At 36.3% G+C, this 24,346-nt stretch overlaps 2 protein-coding genes across 3 annotated transcripts in view; both read left to right on the forward strand.

The window, feature by feature from the left end:
* The window catches only part of LOC146458221 (uncharacterized), a 61,605-nt gene that overhangs the window by 22,882 nt on the left and 14,377 nt on the right, over nucleotides 1–24,346 (forward strand). The gene's annotated exons all lie outside the window — the stretch shown is intronic.
* Nucleotides 14,994–22,919, forward strand: LOC146458224 (uncharacterized). Of its 2 annotated transcripts, XM_085090827.1 has the most exons (16): nucleotides 14,994–15,206; nucleotides 16,005–16,110; nucleotides 16,477–16,697; nucleotides 17,055–17,104; nucleotides 17,511–17,592; nucleotides 17,955–18,122; nucleotides 18,548–18,693; nucleotides 18,864–18,972; nucleotides 19,185–19,268; nucleotides 19,588–19,768; nucleotides 20,216–20,305; nucleotides 20,485–20,556; nucleotides 20,792–20,852; nucleotides 21,008–21,076; nucleotides 21,263–21,450; nucleotides 22,026–22,919. In XM_085090827.1, the coding sequence occupies exons 2-16, from the start codon at nucleotides 16,011–16,013 to the stop codon at nucleotides 22,613–22,615; spliced, it is 2,211 nt and encodes a 736-aa protein (XP_084946953.1). In that variant the 5' UTR covers nucleotides 14,994–15,206; nucleotides 16,005–16,010; the 3' UTR covers nucleotides 22,616–22,919. The 2 variants fall into 2 exon arrangements, with proteins under 2 accessions (XP_084946953.1, XP_084946954.1); XM_085090828.1 differs by lacking the exon at nucleotides 20,216–20,305.

The following is a 24,346-nucleotide window of genomic DNA, read 5'->3' on the forward strand; positions in this document are numbered from 1 at the left end:
TAAAGTTGTTTCTTTGTCAAAAGCAGTGGTTTTGGACAAAGAGTAACGCATTTTCGCCGTGGTTTTGTGAGAAGCGGAGGTGACTAATGTTTGTGCGTGGAAATTGTAAGTTTTTGTGTGGTTGATGCGATAAATCTATCGATAAACACTCTTGCGTAAGGTTGATTGTGAAATCTACTGAATCTACATCAAGTTATTGTATTGAAAAAGTACAAACTTAGGCAACTTAGGTGTAAATTTCAGGGGATTGACTCAATAAAGCTTTTCAGTTGTAATTATGTGTGTCGATAATTGTCTAATCATTCTGTGGCGTAATCGAAACACAGGAGAAAAATAATAACTAAAGCTTCCGCTCCACAAACCACACTACAGAGCGGATCGGCGAAGGGATATAAACAAAAACACAAACGGACTAAAGAGGACTTAAGCCCTCAATTTAACGCATTGCATAGCTTTCAAACAAGCTACAATGATGAAGAAAGGATCAAAAGACAGATAGCCATGATAAGAAACACGACATCTAGCGACAAAAGCAAATATAATAGCCCGGCTCAGCAACACAAAAGCCGCAAGATACATGTACACCGTTCAAATCCTATCCTTACAGTGATAAAAAGAGAGGCTATACTGTCACCGGATGCACTGAAATGGGCCATACCAAACCTGAACCAAATGCCACAAAGTACATAAGAACGGCAGTCGCTTAACAGAAACAACAAGAGTTCTAATAAACGATACGCATAACCCAGAAATGACCTTTGAGATCAAAGTACAAAACATGCGACAGTGACCATCACGCAAATCCTCCAAACCATAAATGGCATTTAATAAGAAGAAAATCAAGCTCTTAAAGAACATTTACGGGGGACACCGCTCTTTTCATAAATAAGAGGGTGTTCTCAAAAAGATATACCCGCGAGGGCAAAACTAAAACACGCACGTGAGCGCAAAGGCTTGTCAACCCTATATTTATACACCTCATACAGCACAGTGATCCCCGCCTCGCATAGGTTGTTAATATGGACTGTTAATATCGGCACACATACAATTACAACTGAAAAGGCTTTATTGAGTCAATCCCCTCAAATTAATACTTACGTTTGTATTATTTCGAGACTATTGGTCACCATGTAGATTCAGTAGATTGCACAATCAACATTTGACATTTCGCATTTATCGATAGATTTCATCCCAGTTATAACACAAAATCTAACAATTTTCACGCACCAACATTAGTCACCTCCGCTTCTCACAAAATCACGGCGAAAATGCATTATTTTTTGCCCGAAATCACTGCTTTTGACGAAGAAACAACTTCATGCCATACATTTCTTTCTAGCGACTAGCAATGTTTGCCCCCTGGCGATCCCAGAATCCTGTGCGTATAACATAGGTATCTGATTACTGGAAAATCATTAATTCCCGTTTACCTACAGATCTAATTATAGCTATCTTCTCTGGTTGTAAACTATTATTATCTCTCAGCAGTTAGAAGAGGCTTCATTAAAAATTAAACTATTGTCACTTGTGGGTAATGATTTACTAACGATCATATGTGATTATGTTGGGTGGCCGCTTACCGGAAACAGAAAACAAAAGAATATGTGAATTTTCTTGCCTGAAAGGTGGTCGCGGTCCCTTAAGAATTTTGAGTGGTGGTCGCTTTCGAGAGAGCTCTTGAAACAGTATTTAAAAACAAAACGGTTGTTTACAGTAATCTCTGAGGATTGGAGGGGGGAGGGGGTGGACACTAAAAGAATTGCCTTCATGGATAACGGATCACTCAGGTAGTTCATCGTAATATTGGAATTTGGGGTTTTCTTACAATTCTATTTCCGTTAGTTAATGCTGTAAAGGCGATCGATTTGCATGAAACAGGTACTTTGAACTCTGAGCCATTTGGTGATAAATTTGTGCTCGGTGGCCTGGTTTAGTTAGTTTTGACGACCGAATTTTCGGCAAAATTTATTATACCGAATGATCGAAAGGTCGTTCATGGTTTCTGTATTGTAAGAAATGTTAATGTTTATTCACTTGGACATCCTCTGGTCGAGAACAAAATCATGTAATGTTAATTATAAGTTCAGAGGTGGTCGTCGCCTTTGATCAAACAAGATATTTAGGAGATTACACAACAGCTATGCAATAACTGGAAAGATAAATGTAAAACCAAAAACTGTATTCAAACCGCTGAAAAAGACCTTTATAACATTTAATTTATAACATTTAACAACAACAACAAAAGACATTGCAAATTATATTTACATCTATAAGACTAACTGCACAAGAAACGTAATTACACATTATATCTACAATGCAGGTCAAAAGTGTTGGGACACTTAGCGAGATACTACTGAAATAATCTCCCCCCACCCCCTCCCCCCCAAGCAATGTTGAGATTTGACACTACAACACAGATTTCAACAAAAATACTGTTTATCTGCATCTTCCAACATTGTTTGGGGGGGAGGGGGGTGGTACGCTCCAATTGTGACCCCAAAAAGCCAACTTTACTTGGAATACATGATTATTGGACAGGTGTCCCAACTACTTTTGACCTGCATTGTAGCTTACAACCTATCTATTGTAACAGAATAAAAAGGAAAAAAGAAAAGGCGTGACTTTAAAATAAACGTCTGACGGCCGCCTCGAGCTCATACTCCACACATGTTTAATATGATTTGCCACAATTTTCAATGCGTTGCTGTTCAAATAGCTTCCATAAGAATCCATCTAAATTTGGTTTCTTTATCGAGTTTTTACAACTGAATAATGAATTTGTCTGTTAGAGAGCTGTATCTTTGTCTTATGATAATTTCGCAACTTCTCTTTATAAGCTATACTAGTAATAGTAACCACAGATTAAAAAGTGCGGTCGACATGCCAATTAGATAGACTGCATATCTTCACGTCAAAATGAGGCCAGATGCTTGCATCAAAACGAGGTAAACTTGTGCGAAAGAGAAGCAAAATGGCCCCCAACCTTGATTTGTTCCGCATGCATTTGTACAGGAAGCCGAACGCAAACACACAGTTAGACTTGCAGTCTCCCATTGTCGACCGTGCTAAGTATGTGCAGCCCCTAAGGGTATGGTTTGAGCCGTTTGGTTTGCAATGGGGTATGGATTTAAACCATTTGGCTCTGAAATCGGGTATGGATCCTAGAGACAAGTTCTTTATTTATTTAATCAAGTTTCAGATTTACAATCAAATCAAATTAACCGTTCAATCTGAGGTAGGGTTAAAACAGAGTACCAGACCCCTTAAAAATAAGCCACCTATTATTACATCATAAACAGTAAGAATTTTAGTGGCCAGGGACCAGTTGCTCGAAGCATTTTTAGCGCTAACCCGGGTTAAATACCATGACAACCTATCGGTTTTAATACCTCTTAACCGATGGTTAGCGCTAACTATGCTTCGAGCAACTCAGCCCAGGGTTGAAGAATTACCGGAATTAAAATTAGATATTTTGGTCTGAGATAGGGTCAGGGTTAGGAGAATTGTGGTGCACACCCCGACCAAAAATTATACGAGGCCTTCCACCCACCCCTCCCCGTATGCACATTTACGAACTCAACCGGGGCCACCCAACATTGATCAGCCAATCACAGGTCACGTTTACAACAAAGGAGTCTGGCTTTGAAAGTTTGTAAACCAATCAAAAACGAGAACATTTGTCGGTTTTTTTCGGTGGCCCCGGTTGAGTTCGTTGCTCTGTAACACGAAATAACTGTTTCTGAACAAGAAGGAAAAAGCAAGCTTGATGTCTTGATGACTATTTTCACAGCATTGATATTCAATTTTTTTTTTATTTTTTCCATCCAAATGTTTATAACAAAAACAACACAATAATATTGTTGCGGTTTTTGTTTTAAAATTAACACTTTATGTTTTAGTCGTTATTTTCCATTTCTCCTTTGGTGCTATATTACATTACTACATTTTCATTTTATCACTCGCCCACCTAAATTCAACGATTGGTAAGTGCACTCCTCTCTTGGTAAGTGTTTTTCAGTCGTCCATTTTGGTTTCATTTGTCTTTTCCCCTTTAATTCATTTATAAGTCGTTCTCATTTATTTTCCTGTCAGTTTTTCTGTTAGGGATTTACTAAACCCCTCGGTTTGAGTAAATAAATTGCCTGTTAGCCTCGTGGGTACCAAATGGCCTGCGCCACTTAAAATATCTTTTTTAAATTCATCATGAATGGCATCATCACAAAAATAATTCATTTCAATATAGAGTCGACTCCCTTTATTGCGGAGCGAGAAACCTATTGTTTTGCGGCCTATCAACGGAGTTTTTGCGTAGCGGGTAATGCAAAGTCGTTCTAAATATTGAAAGCTTCCTTTTCAGATCGTCGTTAAAACTAAAATTTTTCTGCAAAGTATTTACTTATGGCCTTCTCAATCTATTTATGATTACAGAGTTTGAATAAAAATTTCTTTGTTCGTATACGAAACAAGCTTTCAGACCAGCCAATTTTGCTTCCAGCTTTTCGTGTCTTTGAGACCGCTAACAGACAAAACAAATTTTCTTAAATTTTTAAACATTCCGGCGAGGGTTTCGGAAAACGAACTACACCATGTTTGTTGAGACGATAATGCCTACCAACAAACCAAAGCGCATTGAAAACTATATTTTGAGTGTGACCGAGAATTATTGATTTTGCTTGATGTTAATGGCCATTCGCTCTTAAAGCAATCCTTTGCTCCGGTTTCAACTGAGCTAACGTATCCCCCTGCGGAAGAAGTTTAGTCATTTCCAAAACAAAGCAAACTCGAAATCAAAAGGACACTCGAAAGAGTTCTCTTCGGCCTCGGTCTTATTTTCTTTGATAAACGGGAACCGAATGTCGTTTTGGTCTATGGCTTTGAATGACAGAAAATTGACCAATGGTTATTCATCATTGCTTCCCGTTCGCTAAAGGCTGGTTCTCACTAGCGCATAAGCATAAGCAAGTGAGAACACCCGCGACATCAACCTCGTTCCAAGGAGAGACCCTGGAAACGAGGTTGCGGCGACATAAGCATAAGCATAAGCATAAGCATAAGAAAAACGAACATGTTTGTTTTTCTTGTGCCAGCTCGTGCTTATGCTTATGCTTATGTCACAGTTTTCACAGTTGGAACGGGCCGAGATAAGCATAAGCATAAGCTCAAGCCCTTCAAACAATCATAGGTCACTTTCAGGACCCACACTTTTGCGGAAACTGAAAGTATCACAAGCAAAATGGCGGACGCTATGACATCTGTAGACGCGTTGTTCGCAGAATCAGTCAGGTTATATCCAGTTCTGTACAGCAAGGGTGATAAGTTTTTCAAGGATGTAAACAAGAAAAAGTTCTCTATCTTCCAGAACTAAGTTATTAAATTCGTCTTGGCCTTGTCGCCGACGGTAAACTTCCCTCACCCAAAACCTTTCTGATAGTTTTCCTGGCATTTCGACGCCCTCTCAAGTGACGAACGTAGATCACAAGTAACGCAAAGAGAAATATCTCATTATCGTCAGCCATCTTGTTTTTAAACATCGAGGAGACCTGGTATCGAGGATTGCGTTAAAAAATGTATTCTGCGCGTGCGTGTGTCCTTATGCTTATGTCGCGGTAAATGTCGCGGGTGTTCTCACTTGCTTATGCTTGTGTTTATGCTTATGCGCTAGTGAGAACCAGCCTTAACGAACGGCGTTCGGTAAAATGTCTGGGCTCAGCGGCAGGCGTTTCCTTATCCTTCCCAGCCCTTCCCCCCCCCCCCCCCCCCGTTCCTACTTTTTTTTTGCTCCTTTTTGCCTAATGCCCTCGCGCGTCTATCGTGCTTGCCCCAATTGGCTTAAGGAAACGGAAACGACTGCTACGCAGGCTATCTGCTCCTGAAATCTTCTGCGTAATTTCTCAAAGCGTAAAATCTTTTTGTACTCTTCAAAACTTTCATGGCATATATATACCACACAAGTGAATAGTACTTTTAGCGCGCGCTGATTGGCTAGCTTAGAGGTGATTAGCCAAGTTAGCCAAGTACTATTCACCTCAGAGCAGCTGAAGAGAAACAAGATGGCTTGCCGTTTCACCACGGTTACTTAGGAGGAAATTATTTCGATAAACGAGGCGGCTGTTAAAAAAAAAATACTTAAATGGTAACAATGTTTGGTTTGACGGCATTAAATGGTAAGTTATTTAATCTTTTCAACCTCATATTCTAAGGTTAAAAATGAAAAGCCAATCCCTTGTTTGCGAAAACTGCCGAGCTCTAAAATTACAATGAAAACAATGAAACATCTAATATTACTCAGCATGGTTTCAAAAACAAGACGAACTTCACAGAAAAATTAAAGAAATGACACTGTAGGAACTAAACAAGTGTCTCCAAAAGTTTTATTTGTCTGCAAGAAAGCGAGACGGAACCGTTTGTCGGTATATTGTAAGAAATAAAATAAGTTTTTGGTCCACTGGGTATTCAACTAGTGTAGTATAAATACTAAAACACTTTTTCATCTCAGTGTAGGTAAATGTCCATTACTATTCACCTCCACAAGCACTTCGGTTGATAATTGTTAATTCAGTTCATGTTGAAGGTGAATTTTTCTTCAGTACCCATACGTGTTATTGTGTCTCCAAAAGTTTTATTTGTCTGCAAGAAAGCAAGACGGAACCGTTTAGAAATCGCTTACCTCGTGGCGCACGAGATTTCAAAATTTCATACCTTTTGTCGTTGTATTGTCAGAAATAAAATAATTTTTTGGTCCACTAGTCATTCAACTTGTGTGGTATATACTAAAACACTTTTACATCTCAGTGTCGGAAAATATGCATCACTATTCACCTCCACAAGCACTTCGGTTGATAATTGTTAATTATTCATGTTAAAGCTAAATTTTTTCTTCACCACCCATAAGCGTTACTGAATCTTGAATCTTTTCACGTGTACACTGGAATCTTGAAGTTAATTCTTCTAGTGAAGGCATCTTATTTGAAGATTAAACCAAAAAACAAACCAACTTTTGAACCAAGCGGTTTAATTTTAGGCAATAAGTCGACTATGAAATGCTATTTATTAGGGAAAATCCCGTTCTATTACATCTCGACTTACTGTTTTTAATTAAAACCATAACTCGGTCACAAAAATTTGGGTTAATATATAGAAAATAAAGAAGTTAATTTAAATGATAAGAAAAGCGCAGAGTTATCAAATGATGTAAATCAAAATAGTATTATTTGATAAAAAAAATTACTGATTCAAGTTACATTTAAATTCAATGGCGTTGCCAGCATTATTTGAAATTTGGAAAGGATTAATTATAAAAAAAGATTTTTGTATGCTGGTATCCTCATTTACTATACTACTTGTCTGTTAGCAGTATTTCAAAGTAATTTTTTATTCAATTACAGAAACTAATCAGTTATGGCTGAAGAAGAGTATAAATCAGTTTTGATCGTGAATGCCTCAGCCGACGCCCAGATAACGTTCTATCTTTACCCAGCATCGGACGTCATCTGTTGGTTGTCTGTCAAGTCTAAAATTCTCAGACCCAGCGAAAATTATCTCCATCGCAGCAAGAACAGGTTCCAGTTTAAAATTGTTGCCAAATTTGAAGACGATCGACCAAAGAAGGCAATCGTAGAGCTTCAACAATGGGATGAGGATAAATTATTTAAGGTCATTGGCGACGAAGGAACCAGTTCACTAAGTCATTTCGAGTTCATTCGATGATAAAAGATACACACACCAGCTTATGGCCATAAAGATATATGTCAGAGTACAAAAATTAAAACAACAAGAATTGGAGTTCAATTAAAATCCTCAGATTTCATGCTTCCTTTCTTTGAATATGGATTGATAGCCAGTTTTTTTAACTTGTCGATTCTTCTTTAGATTCTCTTTAAAACTCTCCTTTCGCTGCCATCTTTATCTACTCTTGTAATCTTCTGCGTGATTTCTCATAGCGTAAGATCCTTTGGTACTCTTCAAAAACTTTCCTATAACGCTTGACTGTATTCTCCATCAAACTGATATCATATCGGCATATATACCACACAAGTAAATAGTATTTTTCGCGCGCGCTGATTGGCTAGCTTGGAGGTGATTAGCCAAGTACTATTCACCTCAGAGCAGCTGAAGAGAAACCAAAGATGGCTTCCCGTTTCGCCACGGTTACTTAAAAAGAATTATTTCGAAAAACAAGGCGCTGTTAAAAAAAATACATATATGGCAACAAAGTTTTGTTTGACGGTAAGTTATTTAATCTGTTCAACCTCATATTCTAAGGTTAAAAATGAAAATACAATCCCTTGTTTACGAAAACTGCCTAGCTGACTAAAATTACACTGAATGAAAACAATGAAACATCAAATATTTTTCAGCATGGTTTCAACAACAGGACGAATTTTATAGAAAAAATTGAAGAAATGACACTGTAGGAACTAAACAAGTGTCTCCAAAAGTGTTTTTTGTCTCCTAGAAAGTGAGACGGAACCGTTTAGAAATCGCTTACCGCGTGGCGCTCAAGATTTTAAAATTTCACACCATTTGTCGGTATATTGTCAGAAATAAAATAAGTTTTTGGTCCACTAGTTATTCAGCTTGTGTGGTATATACTAAAACACTTTTTCATCTCAGTGTCGGTAAATATCCATCACTATTCACCTCCACAAGCACTTCGGTTGATAATTGTGAATTATTCATGTTGAAGGTGAATTTAGGTGAATTTTTCTTCATCACCCATATGCGTTATTGCGTCTCCAAAAGTTTTATTTGTCTTCAAGAGAGCGAGACGGAACCGTTTAGAAATTGCTTACCGCGTGGCGCACGAAATTTCAAAATTTCATACCATTTCTCGTTATATTGTAAGAAATAAAATAATTTTTTTGATCCACTAGTTATTCAGCGTATGTGGTATATACTAAAACACTTTTTCACCTCAGTGTCGGTAAATATCCATCACTATTCACCTCCACAAGCACTTCGGTTGATAATTGTTAATTATTAATGTTAAAGGTAAATTTTTTCTTCACCACCCATCAGCGTTACTGAATCTGAATCTTTTCACGTGTACACTTGAATTTTGAAGTTAATTCTTCTAGTGAAGGCATCTTCTTTGAAGATTAAACCAAAAAACAAACCAACTTTTGAACCAAGCGGTTTAATTTTAGGCAATAAGTCGACTATGAAATGCTATTAAAAAAAAAAAGGGAAAATCCATCTCGACTTCCTGTTTTTAATTAAGACCATAACTCGGTCACAAAAATTTGGGTTAAAATATAGAAAATAAAGCAGTTAATTCAAATGGTAAGAAAAGCGCAGAGTTATCAAATGATGTAAATCAAAAAAGTATTATCTGATAAAAAAAATTTGAAGCGCAAAAAAAAATTGAATTGATTTGCTGAAAAATATATAAGACATTATTATTCAATTTACATGTAAATTTAATGGAGTTGCCAGCACCTTTTGAAATTTGGAAAAGATTAAAAATAAATAAGATTTTTGTGCGGTTGGTAGCCTCATTTACTATACTACTTGTCTGTTAGCAGTATTTCAAAGTAATTTTTTATTCAATTACAGAAACTAATCAGATATGACTGAAGAAGAGTATAAATCAGTTTTGATCGTGAATGCCTCAGCCGATGCCCAGATAACGTTCTACCTTTACCCAGCTTGGGACGTGATCTGTTGGTTGCCTGTCAAGTCTAAAATTCTCAGACCCAGCAAAAATTATCTCCATCGCAGCAAGAACGGGTTCCAGTTTAAAATTGTTGCCAGATTTGAAGACAATCGACCAAAGAAGACAATCGTAGAGCTTCAACAATGGGATGAGGATAAATTATTTAAGGTCATTGGCGACGAAGGAACCAGCTCACCAACTGTCATTGAAGAGCCATTGGCTGATCATGCAGAGAAAAGAATATGCCTAGTAAACTTAGCCATTTCTAGTTCGTTCGATGATAAAAGATATATTCTTTAAGATGGAATACACACAACAGCTTATGGCCATAAAGATATATGTCAGAGTACAAAAATTAAAACAACAAAAATTGGAGTTCAATTAAATCCTCAGAGTTCATGCCTCCTTTCTTTGAATATGGATTGGTAGCCAGTTTTTTTAACTTGTCGATTCTTCTTTAGATTCTCTTTAAAACTCTCCTTTCGCTGCCATCTTTATCTACTCTTGTAATCTTCTGCGTGATTTCTCATAGCGTAAGATCCTTTGGTACTCTTCAAAAACTTTCCTATAACGCTTGACTGTATTCTCCATCAAACTGATATCATATCGGCATATATACCACACAAGTAAATAGTATTTTTCGCGAGTGCTGATTGGCTAGCTTGAAGGTGATTAGCCAAGTACTATTCACCTCCGAGCAGCTGAAGAGAAACCAAAGATGGCTTCCCGTTTCGCCACGGTTACTTAAGAGGAAATTATTTCGAAAAACGAGGCGCTGTTAAAAAAATACATAAATGGCAACAAAGTTTTGTTTGACGGTAAGTTATTTAATCTGTTCAACCTCATATTCTAAGGTTAAAAATGAAAATACAATCCCTTGTTTACGAAAACTGCTTTGCTGACTAAAATTGCAATGAAAACAATGAAACATCAAATATGTTTCAGCATGGTTTCAACAACAGGACGAATTTTATAGAAAAATTGAAGAAATGACACTGTAGGAACTAAACAAGTGTCTCCAAAAGTTTTATTTGCCTGCTAGAAAGTGAGACGAAACCGTTTAGAAATCGCTTACCGCGTGGCGCACGAGATTTTAAAATTCCATACCATTTGTCGGTATATTGTCAGAAATAAAATAATTTTTTGATCCACCAGCTATTCAGCTTCTGTGGTATATACTAAAACACTTTTTCATCTCAGTGTCGGTAAATATCCGTCACTATTCACCTCCACTAGCACTTCGGTTGATAATTGTTAATTATTTATTTTGAAGGTGAATTTTTCTTCAGCACCCATATGTGTTATTGCGTCTCCAAAAGTTTTATTTGTCTGCAAGAAAGCGAGACGGAACCGTTTAGAAATCGCTTACCGCGCGGCGCACGAGATTTCAAAAGTTCATACCATTTGTCGTTGTATTGTCAGAAATGAAATAATTTTTTTATCCACTAGTTATTCAGCTTATGTGGTATATACTAAAACACTTTTTCACCTCAGTGTCGGTAAATATCCATCACTATTCAAACCTCCACAAGCACTTCGGTTGATAATTGTTAATTATTAATGTTAAAGGTAAATTTTTTCTTCACCACCCATCAGCGTTACTGAATCTGAATCTTTTCACGTGTACACTTGAATTTTGAAGTTAATTCTTCTAGTGAAGGCATCTTCTTTGAAGATTAAACCAAAAAACAAACCAACTTTTGAACCAAGCGGTTTAATTTTAGGCAATAAGTCGACTATGAAATGCTATTTAAAAAAAAGGGAAAATCCATCTCGACTTCCTGTTTTTAATTAAGACCATAACTCGGTCACCAAAATTTGGTTAATATATAGAAAATAAAGCAGTTAATTCAAATGGTAAGAAAAGCGCAGAGTTATCAAATGATGTAAATCAAAAAAGTATTATCTGATAAAAAAAATTTGAAGCGCAAAAAAAAATTGAATTGATTTGCTGAAAAATATATAAGACATTATTATTCAATTTACATGTAAATTTAATGGAGTTGCCAGCACTATTTGAAATTTGGAAAAGGTTAAAAATAAATAAGATTTTTGTGCGGTTGGTAGCCTCATTTACTATACTACTTGTCTGTTAGCAGTATTTCAAAGTAATTTTTTATTCAATTACAGAAACTAATCAGATATGACTGAAGAAGAGTATAAATCAGTTTTGATCGTGAATGCCTCAGCCGATGCCCAGATAACGTTCTACCTTTACCCAGCATGGGACGTGATCTGTTGGTTGCCTGTCAAGTCTAAAATTCTCAGACCCAGCAAAAATTATCTCCATCGCAGCAAGAACGGGTTCCAGTTTAAAATTGTTGCCAGATTTGAAGACAATCGACCAAAGAAGACAATCGTAGAGCTTCAACAATGGGATGAGGATAAATTATTTAAGGTCATTGGCGACGAAGGAACCAGCTCACCAACTGTCATTGAAGAGCCATTGGCTGATCATGCAGAGAAAAGAATATGCCTAGTACACTAAGTCATTTCGAGTTCATTCGATGATAAAAGATATATTCCTTAAGATGGAATACACACACCAGCTTTTGGCCATAAAGATATATGTCAGAGTACAAAAATTAAAACAACAAAAATTGGAGTTTAATTAAAATCTTCAGAGTTCATGCCTCCTTTCTTTGAATATAGATTGATAGCCAGTTTTTCTAACTTGTCGATTCTTCTCTAGATTCTCTTTAAAACTCTCCTGTCACTGCCTTCTTTATCTACTCTTGTAATCTTCTGCGTGATTTCTCATAGCGTAAGATCCTTTGGTACTCTTCAAAAACTTTGATAACGCTCGACTGTATTCTCCATCAAACTGATATCATATCGGCATTTATTAAAAACTGGATCATTGTATAATGCAATTCCAGCGATTTGATTGGCTTAGCGGCCATGGTATATGAGCTATTATAATCCATCAAATATTTTCGCTCGCGCGCGATTGGTCTAAACGCTTTACGTGACCGAATATACCCCAGCTAAAACTGGGGAATATCCGATGATATATCCCAAGTAATATTCCCCTTTTTCAAAAACTTCAAGGCGCGTCAAGTTTGCAATAAAAATTAATGTCAAGATGGAGGAACGGTTTGCTTTTGTGACAGAAGGAGAGATAAACCTGCTGGTCGATAAAGCAGTAACAGAAAACAACATACGCTCTAAACGTTTTTGACGGTAAACTGTTCTTAAACGAAATGTTTAAATACTCAAGCTCGTTGCCACATGTTGCGAAAAATGTTTGAAGGATAATAACCACAATAGCCTCCATTTGGCTTTAAAAATATGCTCAGATATTTGTCCTTGGACATTACCTGTTCCTCGAAGCTCACAGTTTTCCTCGAGCTTCGCTCTCGGAAAACTGTTCGCTTCTCGGATAATGTCCGCGGACAAATATCTGAGCATATTTTCGCGCCAAATGCAGGCTATTGTTTATTTATACCATGCCCGAGGATAGGGATCATTAATATGGTCTTCTGGTTGTTCTTGCTAAGCGAAACCAGCCATAACTTACAATATTTCTTGATTGTTTTTAATAAAACAATTATTCCACTCGCGTTTGTTGGATATGAGATGATTATAGCCAACTCGGCGCTTCGCTCCCCGTTGGCTATCTATCATCTCATATCCAACGCGCGCTCGTGGAATAATTGTTAAATATACCTCACAAGTAAATAGTATTTTTCGCGCGCGCTGATTGGCTAGCTTGAAGGTGATTAGCCAAGTACTATTCACCTCAGAGCAGCTGAAGAGAAACCGAAGATGGCTTCCCGTTTCGCCACGGTTACTTAAGAGGAATTATTTCGAAAAACGAGGCGCTGTTAAAAAAAATACATAAATGGCAACAAAGTTTTGTTTGACGGTAAGTTATTTAATCTGCTCAACCTCATATTCTAAGGTTAAAAATGAAAATACAATCCCTTGTTTACGAAAACTGCCTAGCTGACTAAAATTACACTGAATGAAAACAATGAAACATCAAATATTTTTCAGCATGGTTTCAACAACAGGACGAATTTTATAGAAAAATTGAAGAAATGACACTGTAGGAACTAAACAAGTGTCTTCAAAAGTTTTATTTGTCTGCAAGAAAGCGAGACGGAACCGTTTAGAAATCGCTTACTGCGTGGCGCATGAGATTTTAAAATTCCATACCATTTGTCGGTATATTGTCAGAAATAAAATAAGTTTTTGGTCCACTAGTTATTCAGCTTATGTGGTATATACTAGAACACTTTTTCATCTCAGTGTCGGTAAATATCCATCACTATTCACCTCCACAAGCACTTCGGTTGATAATTGTTAATTATTAATGTCAAAGGTAAATTTTTTCTTCAGCAGCCATAAGCGTTACTGAATCTTGAATCTTTTCACGTGTACAGTGGAATCGTGAAGTTAATTCTTCTAGTAAAGGCATCTTCTTTGAAGATTAAACCAAAAAACAAACCAACTTTTGAACCAAGCGGTTTAATTTTAGGCAATAAGTCGACTATGAAATGCTATTTAAAAAAAAGGGAAAATCCATCTCGACTTCCTGTTTTTAATTAAGACCATATCTCGGTCACAAAAATTTTGGTTAATATATAGAAAATAAAGCAGTTAATTCAAATGGTAAGAAAAGCGCAGAGTTATCAAATGATGTAAATCAAAAAAGTATTATCTGATAAAAAAATTTGAATTGATTTGCTGAAAAATATATAAGACATAATTATTCAATTTACATGTAAATTTAATGGAGTTGCCAGCACCTTTTAAAATTTGGAAAAGATTAAAAATAAATAAGAATTTTGTGCGGTTGGTAGCCTCATTTACTATACTACTTGTCTGTTAGCAGTATTTCGAAGTAATTTTTTATTCAGTTACAGAAACTAATCAGATATATATGACTGAAGAAGAGTATAAATAAGCACCCGTATCTCGGGTTCTAAATGGGTTAAACCCTACTCTTCTAAATTTAGAACAACGGGTACCGTCCGTTCTAAATTATCTTTTGTGCCAGCTTACATGACAAGGAATCCAATTATCGGGATTAAATTCAAATGGCGGACGGGGTTTAAAAAAAGCCAAAAGTATCGTCTGATCATGAAGCGCTTCAAGCCCGTTTCATTTAAGGCAAAGTTCGTTGACCGCAGTGGTTGAAGGAGGCAAGACATTTCTTTGTCGCTAGAGCGCCGTACGATTGGAAACAGTTAAACAGCATGCATCGTCTGTGCCTGCAGTCAATCGCGAGATCGAGCACTGCACCAATGTATACCTGGCTGAAGATACAGAGCATGCATCTGCATCTTGCGATTTTCGGCATTCTGTAAGCGCCCACCAGAATCGCCGAATACAGGAAGAAATTAAGTAGAGCGAATTGAGGGAACGTCTTGTGAATACAGAGATCGAGAACTCGTTCCTTCCCAATACTACATGTGTTTGGTGCCACGAAACTTCGGCCGTGGCAAGATGCACTTACTGCGGGCCTCAAATCTACTTGTGCCTCAACTGTTCTAAAAGGCTCCACGGAGGCATTAACACTTATCATGTGTTGGAACTATGGAAAGTAAGTTCCAGTAGAAAATTTGTATTAACTTTTTCATACTTACAATGCATGATTGTGATATAATCGTATAATCACAGGTATCCCAAGCTGTATGAGCGTTAAAATAAAGACCTTTGTTTTGACCTTTGTAATTTGAGTGTCACGATGAGAGTTACGCAATGGCGTAAATTATAAGTGTTTGTATGGGAATTTACGAACGTGTTTTGGAATCGAAAATAAAGGGCATGAATTGGGAAAGAAATGGCTTACCTTGTCTTCTCGTTATCTTGCCAGTGTTTGTGTGCCGTATTTTGGCCATTTCAGTGCGATTTAGTGGGTTCTAGGTTTGCTGATTTCCTCTCTATATCAGCAAACCTAAAACCCACTAAATCGCGCTGAAATGGCCAAAATACGGCACACAAACACTGGCAAGATACCGAGGAGACAAGGTAAGCCATTTTTTTTCCAATTCATGCCCTTTATTTTCGATTCCAAAACACATTCGTAAATTCCCATCCAAACCCTTATAATTTACGCCATTGCGTAACACTCATCGTGACACTCAAATTACAAAGGTCAAAACAAAGGTCTTTATTTTAACGCTCATACAGCTTGGGATACCTGTGGTATAATCTCATTCAATTAATTAAAATAAATAAATAAATAAATAAATGATTGTAATGACGGTCTTCTATTGCTGGAAACTGAATTATATCTTCCTCCTTGTTGGTACTTGTGAAGAAGAACATTGTAAATGCCATGTAAAAGGAGAAAAATACAAAGTGATCTACAGCTAACCCACTGTCTTTTTCATTACAGGATGGAATGTTTGTTCCACTTTTCCCCAACCACGATGTTTTGGCCCGAAGTGACCACGAGTGCTCCTCAGGGGAAATTCGGATTGTACAGTGTATAGATGAACATGGTGAGCACAAATATATTTATGCTTATTTGTTTATTTTACATGTTTTATGTTTGTGCACAGCTTTTATTATGATTGCATTGGCATAGGGTGCCAAAAATGTTGAATGATAATTTTGTTCCACTGTACTTGATTGTAAATGCAGTTTCATTAATAATAGCTAGTGTATCAAACTGCTGCTTATATTGGCCCTGGACTTTATATATCTTCATAAGTGATTTTTATTCGTCTACATATACTTAGTGGGCTGGGGGAGCTAATACAGGATGGTTTATAAGCATGAGCATGAAAAAGGTTACCGGTAAACAGTAAGTATTGACAAACAAGTTTAAATAAGATTATTTATAAGGACATTTTTTTTAAACCTAGGAAACCATCATTCAAAGAAGATCCGTTTCTGCCATTGCGAGCATCCAGCTGTCACCTTGGTACGACTACATCTGTGGCCTGGTTCACCGGACAGACCTACCACTGCCTTTCAGTTTAGGCTTATGGATCAGGTCACAGATATGTTTATAAGCTGTAAAGTGTCTCTGAAAGAATTCACTGCTATGCTTGAATTGAAAAGGCCACTTTTACAGCCAAAGATTGTAAGTTCTTCACATGTAAATTACACTTTGTTTATAAATTATACATATTTTCACTAATACTACTGTACATGTACCTGCATTTTGTTATTAAGCTACTTTTACTCTGAGTGACTCAAAGGAGTACCAATTGCAGTATCCTGTTATTTTTGATTTTTAATTTTTTAATTGACTGATTGACATGCAGTCACCATGCCAGTCAGGTTGCAATAATTATAAAATCAGATTAGGTCAATAGACTTGAACTTAAGGTTACAGTAAACCTTCCTGAATAACACGAGTGAGCTAGTGTGCTTCAAAAAAGTGCACATGGACATGTGAAGCCTAAGCCTTATAATTTGCCTCTTTACTTTCCTGTAGGTCAATTCAATGTACTCGATTTTAAATTCTGGCTGTTTTGAAGAATACAGGTACTGTAAGAAGAACATTGTACTGACATGCATGTTGTGACTATAATTATATTCAAATATCATATGTTATCAGGTAAATTGCCAATTTACCATAGTAACTAAGTTTTTTCAATTTACCATAACACGTATTGGTTTTATTTAATTATCAAAAAAATTTAATAATATATTAATATATTACTGTAAATAATTGCAATATCCCATAGTTTTATTGGTCTAGAGACAGTGGTTCAAAGTCATATGCTAGCCGGGCCACAAATATGCTAGGTGTGCATGGTGTGTAGCAAGAGTGCTTGTTAAGTAGATCTTGTAGTATTTTGTGTGTTTTAGATCCATAATTTGTGTAATTTACATAATTTAAGTAGTATTAGGTTTTTCATTTTTTAAGCTTGATTAATCTGTCTTTCAGATTCTTTAAATATCATCTGCATCACTTGGTTAGGCACTGTCCAACCATTGATAATGGTTCAAATTGCCCAGTCTGCCCAGAGGTAATAAAATTTTATTACAATGCATGCCCCTGACTTTTTTTTGGAATTGCAATAAAAAAGCACGCCACGAGCAGATTCACAGATCAATGCAGCATGCACGTCCTCACACATCTGGAAGGCATCAGATGCATGCCCTGCAAAAACCTGTATGTGATCCAGAACGCGCATGCCCACCCAAATACCGCAGGACAGCATTGGCTCGAGTCTAACTTAGCCTAAATTACATTTAGCCGCATTTAATTAAATATCTCAATCCATTACTTAGTAGCTTTAATAGATATTTTATAATTATCTTTTATACTGCATTTCCAATAATAGTACATTGAGGTAGTATCCATTTTAATTCACATCTTTGTTCATAGGATAAAGGAATTCTTATAGAATGTATGGTTGCATGCTTTGGCCTATCAAGAAAGCGGTCACAGGGATATGGCTTTGCAACTCCAAAACACCAAGATCTTTTCTTTGGGGATCAGAATGACGTGGACAACTTTGTTGACCATTATAGTGAAACTAGTGTGTCTGAACAGGTATGCTAACTATTAACAAAGAATTCTTATAATCTGTGGTTCCAGAAAATATCCACACCCCCATGGATGGTCATTGGAAATTCTGAGAGGGAGGGTGGTCCTAACAGCCAAACTTTTTAAGGGAAAGTATGAAGCAAAACTTGAAATTCCAGGGGGGTGGGAGGCTCCAAATAAAAACAGAAACATCCTTAGGGGAGGTACATGTATGGGTATTTTCTTCATACAATGAAAAAAAAAAAAAATTATGATAATAATAATAATAATAATAATAATAATAATAATAATAATAATAATAATAATAATAATAATAATAATGATATGTGCAACACTTGTAAAACAAACTCTCTTGTTTGTCAATATTACTTTAACTTCATTGTCAGTTTATTGTTAGTATTATTTATTATTATCTTTATTATTATTAACAGAATTGCAACCATTTCCATGCTGGTGAAGTCCTTCCCAATTTGAGGTCAAAAGGAAAAAACAAGTTGTTTGATGAGAAGGGAGTATTTGGAAGTGTTTGCCGTCATGACTTCCCAAAAAGCTTTATTAGCATCAAACATGGTGAAAGGTATGTACATGTATTTCACTCTTAGTTTAGTGAGTAAAACCAGTTGGAAATAACACTTTAATCATACATGTACATGCCATAACTTAATTGTCATTACTGAAGGCTTTGTATTTCCCTGAATGTCTTGCACTGCTAATTTATGTCTAAATGTTTTGTGTTTTTGTTTTTAGAATTTCCTATTCTGTTTATGAACTCCAAAAGCTAAAAGAAGTATCAAAACCAAATATACAGCTCATTGTAATGTATGATGTAGCTTGTATTTTGTCAAAGCATATTCAGGTAAAAGTACTTAAATTATTTTTGTTTGTCTATAATTTATGTTATAATAGTGTGATAGTTTTTCCATCGTGACCAACATTGCTGTGTTTTCCACAGTTCGTCCAGTTCGTCACAGTATAATGACTTGAACATCATAATACAACCTTTTGAACCAAGCAATTAGTTATGTGAAATTATCTGCATTGATTGCATGAGTTTATTTTTCTTTTTAGAATAATGCATCTCTTTCTTCTCTGGCCAATATTCCACTAGCCATTCCCATATTTCAGTGTTATGGGCACAAGGCAACATGCCAGGTTTGTAACACCATTCACAGAATAGTTGTATTTACACCATTCCGCGGTACAAATACACATACATGTACATGAATTTCATAATTATATTCATCTGACATATTCACAGTAGTATGGTTTTGGGAATTTATTATACACTACACACTGAGCATTAACTTAAACATATTTATTGTATAATTGCTTTTAGCCTGCTTGACACTGAAATTTCTCAGTTAATTGGAACCTCTCTGCCATGTCCATTGCAGTGCCAGAACATGCCTTTTGTGCAAATAACAGTGAGGAATTAATAGTTGCTTTCTGTTCTGTTCACATATGCATACAGGTAAAATTCAGTCCTCGTAGAACTAAAGGAGTTGGCCTGACAGATGGAGAAGGAACAGAGAGACTCTGGTCATTTCTTCGTGACTTCTCTACAATAACTAAGGAGATGTCCCCTGAGAAGAGAATCGACACTCTTAATGATGGCCTACTGCATTATGGAAAAGGGATTGTTAAGAAGCTAGGTTTGTAATTCATTTCCTCTTTAGTAACATTAAGCTATCTTAATTATTTCTATATAACAACAGAAAAACAAACGTGCATGCACACCTGCACTGTCATTAATAATAATAATAATAATAATAATAATAATAATAATAATAATAACAATTATAATAATAATATTAATGTGAAACGTGTCATGTTATTGACAGACGCTCCTGACTTCAGTAACGTTTTATGACTGTTTGAAGCCTTGTTTTTATTTTTTCATTTTTTATTCCCATTTTAACACATTCTAGTATATAAATTGTCTTCATTGCATATATAATAATAATAATAATAATAATAATAATAATAATTATTATTATTATTATTATTATTATTATTATTATTATTATTATTATTATTATTATTATTAGTTAATTATTCATTTGTTATTTTCCTTTTATTCCTTTTTTTTTTCTTTTAAGGTCCGGTTCTTAAGTCCAAACTCTTGAGAGCAAAAGAACTATTTAGTAATACTTGCAAACAGCTTGATGAAATGTTTAAAAGTTTGCCAGGTATTCTTCATTTCTTTGACATAATTGCTTGTTCTAAGTGAAGCTAATACTTGTTCTCCTCGCAAGTTCCTCATTGAAACGATGCGACCCATACGCGTACTGTGCGTACAGTGGATACCGTATGAAAAATGGCTTAGAGCATTTATGCTTGCTAATTGCTATATTTTTGTGTTCATTAGTTCCTTATCATCATGATACAATTCAAGAATGGATGAACGTAGAAGAGACTGCCATTGATCCTGTAGAATCTGGTAAGCGCGACTCTTCTGTTAGCGGATAATTAAAGCTCGAAATTATATTGTTCACTGATGACCTTTGTGTACTAGCCAGTCAGATCGTTTGAAAACTAAATAGTACTTCTTTTCATGTCAATGATGTGCAAGTAAAGGAAAGATTAAAGGGATAGTCGTCGATTCATACTAAAGAAAAGTATGTTGCATTTTCATGATTTTGGTAACAATGGTTGACCTTTGTTGCTGCATTCAGTTCTTACGCAGGAATGGGATGAACTTTACGTTGAGCTGATGTTGAAGTCCAAAACCATCAGGTGAGGTTTCTTAAGTATTTACACTGTTCACAAAACAATCTGTTTCCAATACATGTATGACATCATACAGCCTTGTTAAACGACAGATTCAGCTCTGGCGAAAGCAAATATCACAATATAACTCTCATACTAAAATAAAGCCTTTTTTCGGATAGGAATGACCTTGCTTATGCCGAGGCCACTGATGATGACAAACTCTTGGAAACACAACGCAAGCTTGACAGGTTTTTTTTTCTCTATTTTTTTAAATGTTGTATTAGAATTATGTTTTCCTTTTTCTGAAAACACAGAAAAACATTACCAATAGTCACCAATCATTTTACGGCTGGGTTAGACCGATTATACTTATAAGGAAATTTTGCAGTTTTATGAATGCAGATTTTTACTCTGAAACGTATATTTTTTTTAAGGAACGTAAAACGATTGGAAGCTGTTGAAAAGAAGCATGGAGTTCGACAGCGTTGGCAGGAACATGAATCACCGTTCTTAGCTGCAAAGAGACGCCTCGACGAAAAATATAGCAGGCGGCAAATGTTGCAACTCCACAAGTTGGCTTCCGAAAGGACTTTCTTATTGGAAATGAAACGAAAATATGCCGGTAGAGAACCTTAATAATATTGTTAAATCCCCGTTTACCCTTAGTATTCAGTAAGATGTCATCTGAGCACTTTTTAAGGAATCGTGGATTTGCATGTGCCGGTGCAGATAGAATAATGAACAACAAAAAAGTGTATTATTTAATAACTGTTTTAATAAGTAGTCTTGAAATTTATTAATGATAAGTAAGAAACGGGAGATTCTGCACCTCACGTTAACCTTTTCCATCTAGCTATTAATTCCACCTAAAGGAGCTACGGAAACCTAACCTGTGGGAAACCTAAACAAAATGGTTTGCTAAGGAAGAAAAACACCAAATGGTTGATTCTAAAACAAAAAGAAACGAGGATGCTGAAGATGGAGAAGATTGAAACGGATTGGAAAAAGTGATTTTGAAAAGTTTAGCTTTTTTTTTTTTTTTTCAAAATAAATGAACAATGACGTAGCTTTAAACAAACCTGTCATAACTTAGTTTATTGACGCGAGATGCTTTGAAGTTCATAAAATTCAATGCGTGTATTTGTAACCTTGTCTTCCTGTAATTGCCTAATAGCAATTTAATTTGTTTCTATCTAGACGGCCAAGCTATCGCAGTAAAGCTTTCAAAGCAGATCACCAAGGCGACGGAAAGTATGAGGAAGACGATCGCGTCCCATAATGCAATTCATGGCGCTTCTTCCCTGAACTTTGATTTAGTAAAAGATCCCTCTTGTGAGCTGTACGCGAATCTACAGTCCTGTCCTCATACGGAACATGTTGTTCCCAATGCCACTAGGAGAATGGCAATCGAGCTTCACTGCTTGAGGGAAAGGTGTGAAGAGGAAATTGAGCTGGTCACAAGTGAAATGAATAGGCTACAAGCTTTTTATTTAAAACAGAACAGCATTCTTGATTCAGCAATAAGCGAGGAGGCGACAACGGAAACACCGGAACTCAAGCTTGGATTAAACAGCTTGTTTCTTTCCAAACGTGCCGAGAATGGCAAGCAGCTGCAGACCTTGCAAAGTCTCTGGAAAGACAATGCTTCCTTTCTTCACGAGCAGAATTTAATTCCTGTTTCTTTTCACGAATTGCTGGACTCGACCATGCTACCTCAAGCTGACGAAGTCGAAAACGTTGAGGACTCTTATTCGGATTCTGAATCAGACTTTGACTTTGATGATTAGTTCTAGAGTGTAACCCCGCCTTACGACCACCCCATCATTACGGCCACTTTCTTTTGTCTCTGCAAAACGCCCATACATTTTCTTATAAGAAAACCCCATTAATGAAGTCACCCCGTTAATATGACCAATGGCCACATTCTCAAATCCCAACTGCTATAATCCCTTATAATTTTACCTCGTTAATACGGCCAATTGAACCAAGTGCGGTATAGAGGAACAGTATTGAACGATACTCTCTTATTTCAATGCACCTGTAACGTGTCGTGTTAGTGAGCTCGGCCGTTAACTAATCAAACAGCAAATTTCACTATAACACCACTTCTTGATGCCTTTGTGCCAATATCGGACCCCCTTCGCATACATCTATAATAAATTCCTACTTTCACTGTTATGCGAAATAGTCTATAGAATCGAGCATTTACCGTGAAATGGTAGCATCCTTGATGCCTTTGTGCCAATATCGGACCCCCTTCGCATACATCTATAATAAATTCCTACTTTCACTGTTATGCGAAATAGTCTGTAGAATCGAGCATTTACCGTGAAATGGTAGCATCCCTGATGCGTTTGTGTCAATATTGGGCTCCATTCACATATATTATAGTGAATTATGTTTATATGCGAAATCGTCCGTCACTCCCTTTCCACCCCCACCCCTCCCCCGCAAAGATAGCTTTTTTCTTCCCATTTAACTTTCAACTAAACGCAGAATTTATAGGGCTGCCTTCTCGAAATCGTTTTAATTTCATTTAATTGCACTTTTTTATCAAAGTGATGAATGTTTTTTCTATTGGTTGAATAGTTCAGTAGATTTCTTTTGGACCCGCGAGAGATGAGGGGGAGGGGAGGTAGAGCGTTCTCTTACATTTGTTGTTTTCATGGTGATAACATTTTTTACTTTCAAACCATAAAAAATATTCTCGATTCCAGAGAACGAAACAACCGATTAAAACATGAGAAAACATAAACTATTATGAATTTTTAATATTACTGATATGCGAAATAGTCTATAGAATCGAGCATTTGCCGTGAAATGGTAGCATCCTTGATGGGTTTCTGCCAATATTGGACCCCATTCGCATACATCATAGTGAAATATGTTTATATGTGAAATATTTTGTTAAATTTAGCCTCCTCTTCTTTTTCTCCCTCCCCCACCCCTCCCCCGTAAAGAAAGCCGTTCCTTCTCATTTAACTTTCACCTCAAGGTAGAATGTACAGGGCTGCCTTCTCGAAATCGTCTTGATATGACTTAATTGCACTTTTTTTCAAAGTGATGTGTGTTTTTTAGGTATTAGTTGAATATTTCAATAGATTTTTTTTGTTGACCCGCGAGAGATGAGGGGGAGGGGAGGTAGAGTGTTCTCTCGCATTTGTCGTCTTCCTGGTGATAACATTTTGGACTTTCATTGTGAAAATAAAAAAAATATATACATGTATTCTCTTTCCAGAAAGCGAAACAACCGATTAAAACATGAGAAAACATAAACTTTTATAAATCGCTTTTTAATATTTTAACTTGGGAATTAAACCTTTCATCTTTTTGGGGATAAGGGGCGGGGAATGGTGGTATCGTTAAAGGCAAGCTTTGTGTTTTTTATGATCACACCTTCTTTATAAAACTTTTTCGCCCTGTCACCCTCCTTATAACCCTAACAATTTTCAAATGAACCCCCACCCCCGCCACCAAGGGAAGAAGGATAAATTTCGGTTAACATAATATGTTCTAAT

This window comes from Pavona decussata, unplaced genomic scaffold, assembly GCF_977016875.1.
Source record: "Pavona decussata unplaced genomic scaffold, jaPavDecu1.1 SCAFFOLD_233, whole genome shotgun sequence".
Classification (NCBI taxonomy): domain Eukaryota; kingdom Metazoa; phylum Cnidaria; class Anthozoa; order Scleractinia; family Agariciidae; genus Pavona; species Pavona decussata.

Bases quoted from the DNA above. Each gene is read 5' to 3' on its own strand.
- LOC146458224 (XM_085090827.1), top strand. From the start codon at position 16,011: ATGTTTGTTCCACTTTTCCCCAACCACGATGTTTTGGCCCGAAGTGAC. The intron at 18,123-18,547 runs GTATGCTAACTA...TATTATTAACAG, and splicing joins AAACTAGTGTGTCTGAACAG to AATTGCAACCATTTCCATGC. The intron at 20,306-20,484 runs GTATTCTTCATT...TGTGTTCATTAG, and splicing joins AATGTTTAAAAGTTTGCCAG to TTCCTTATCATCATGATACA.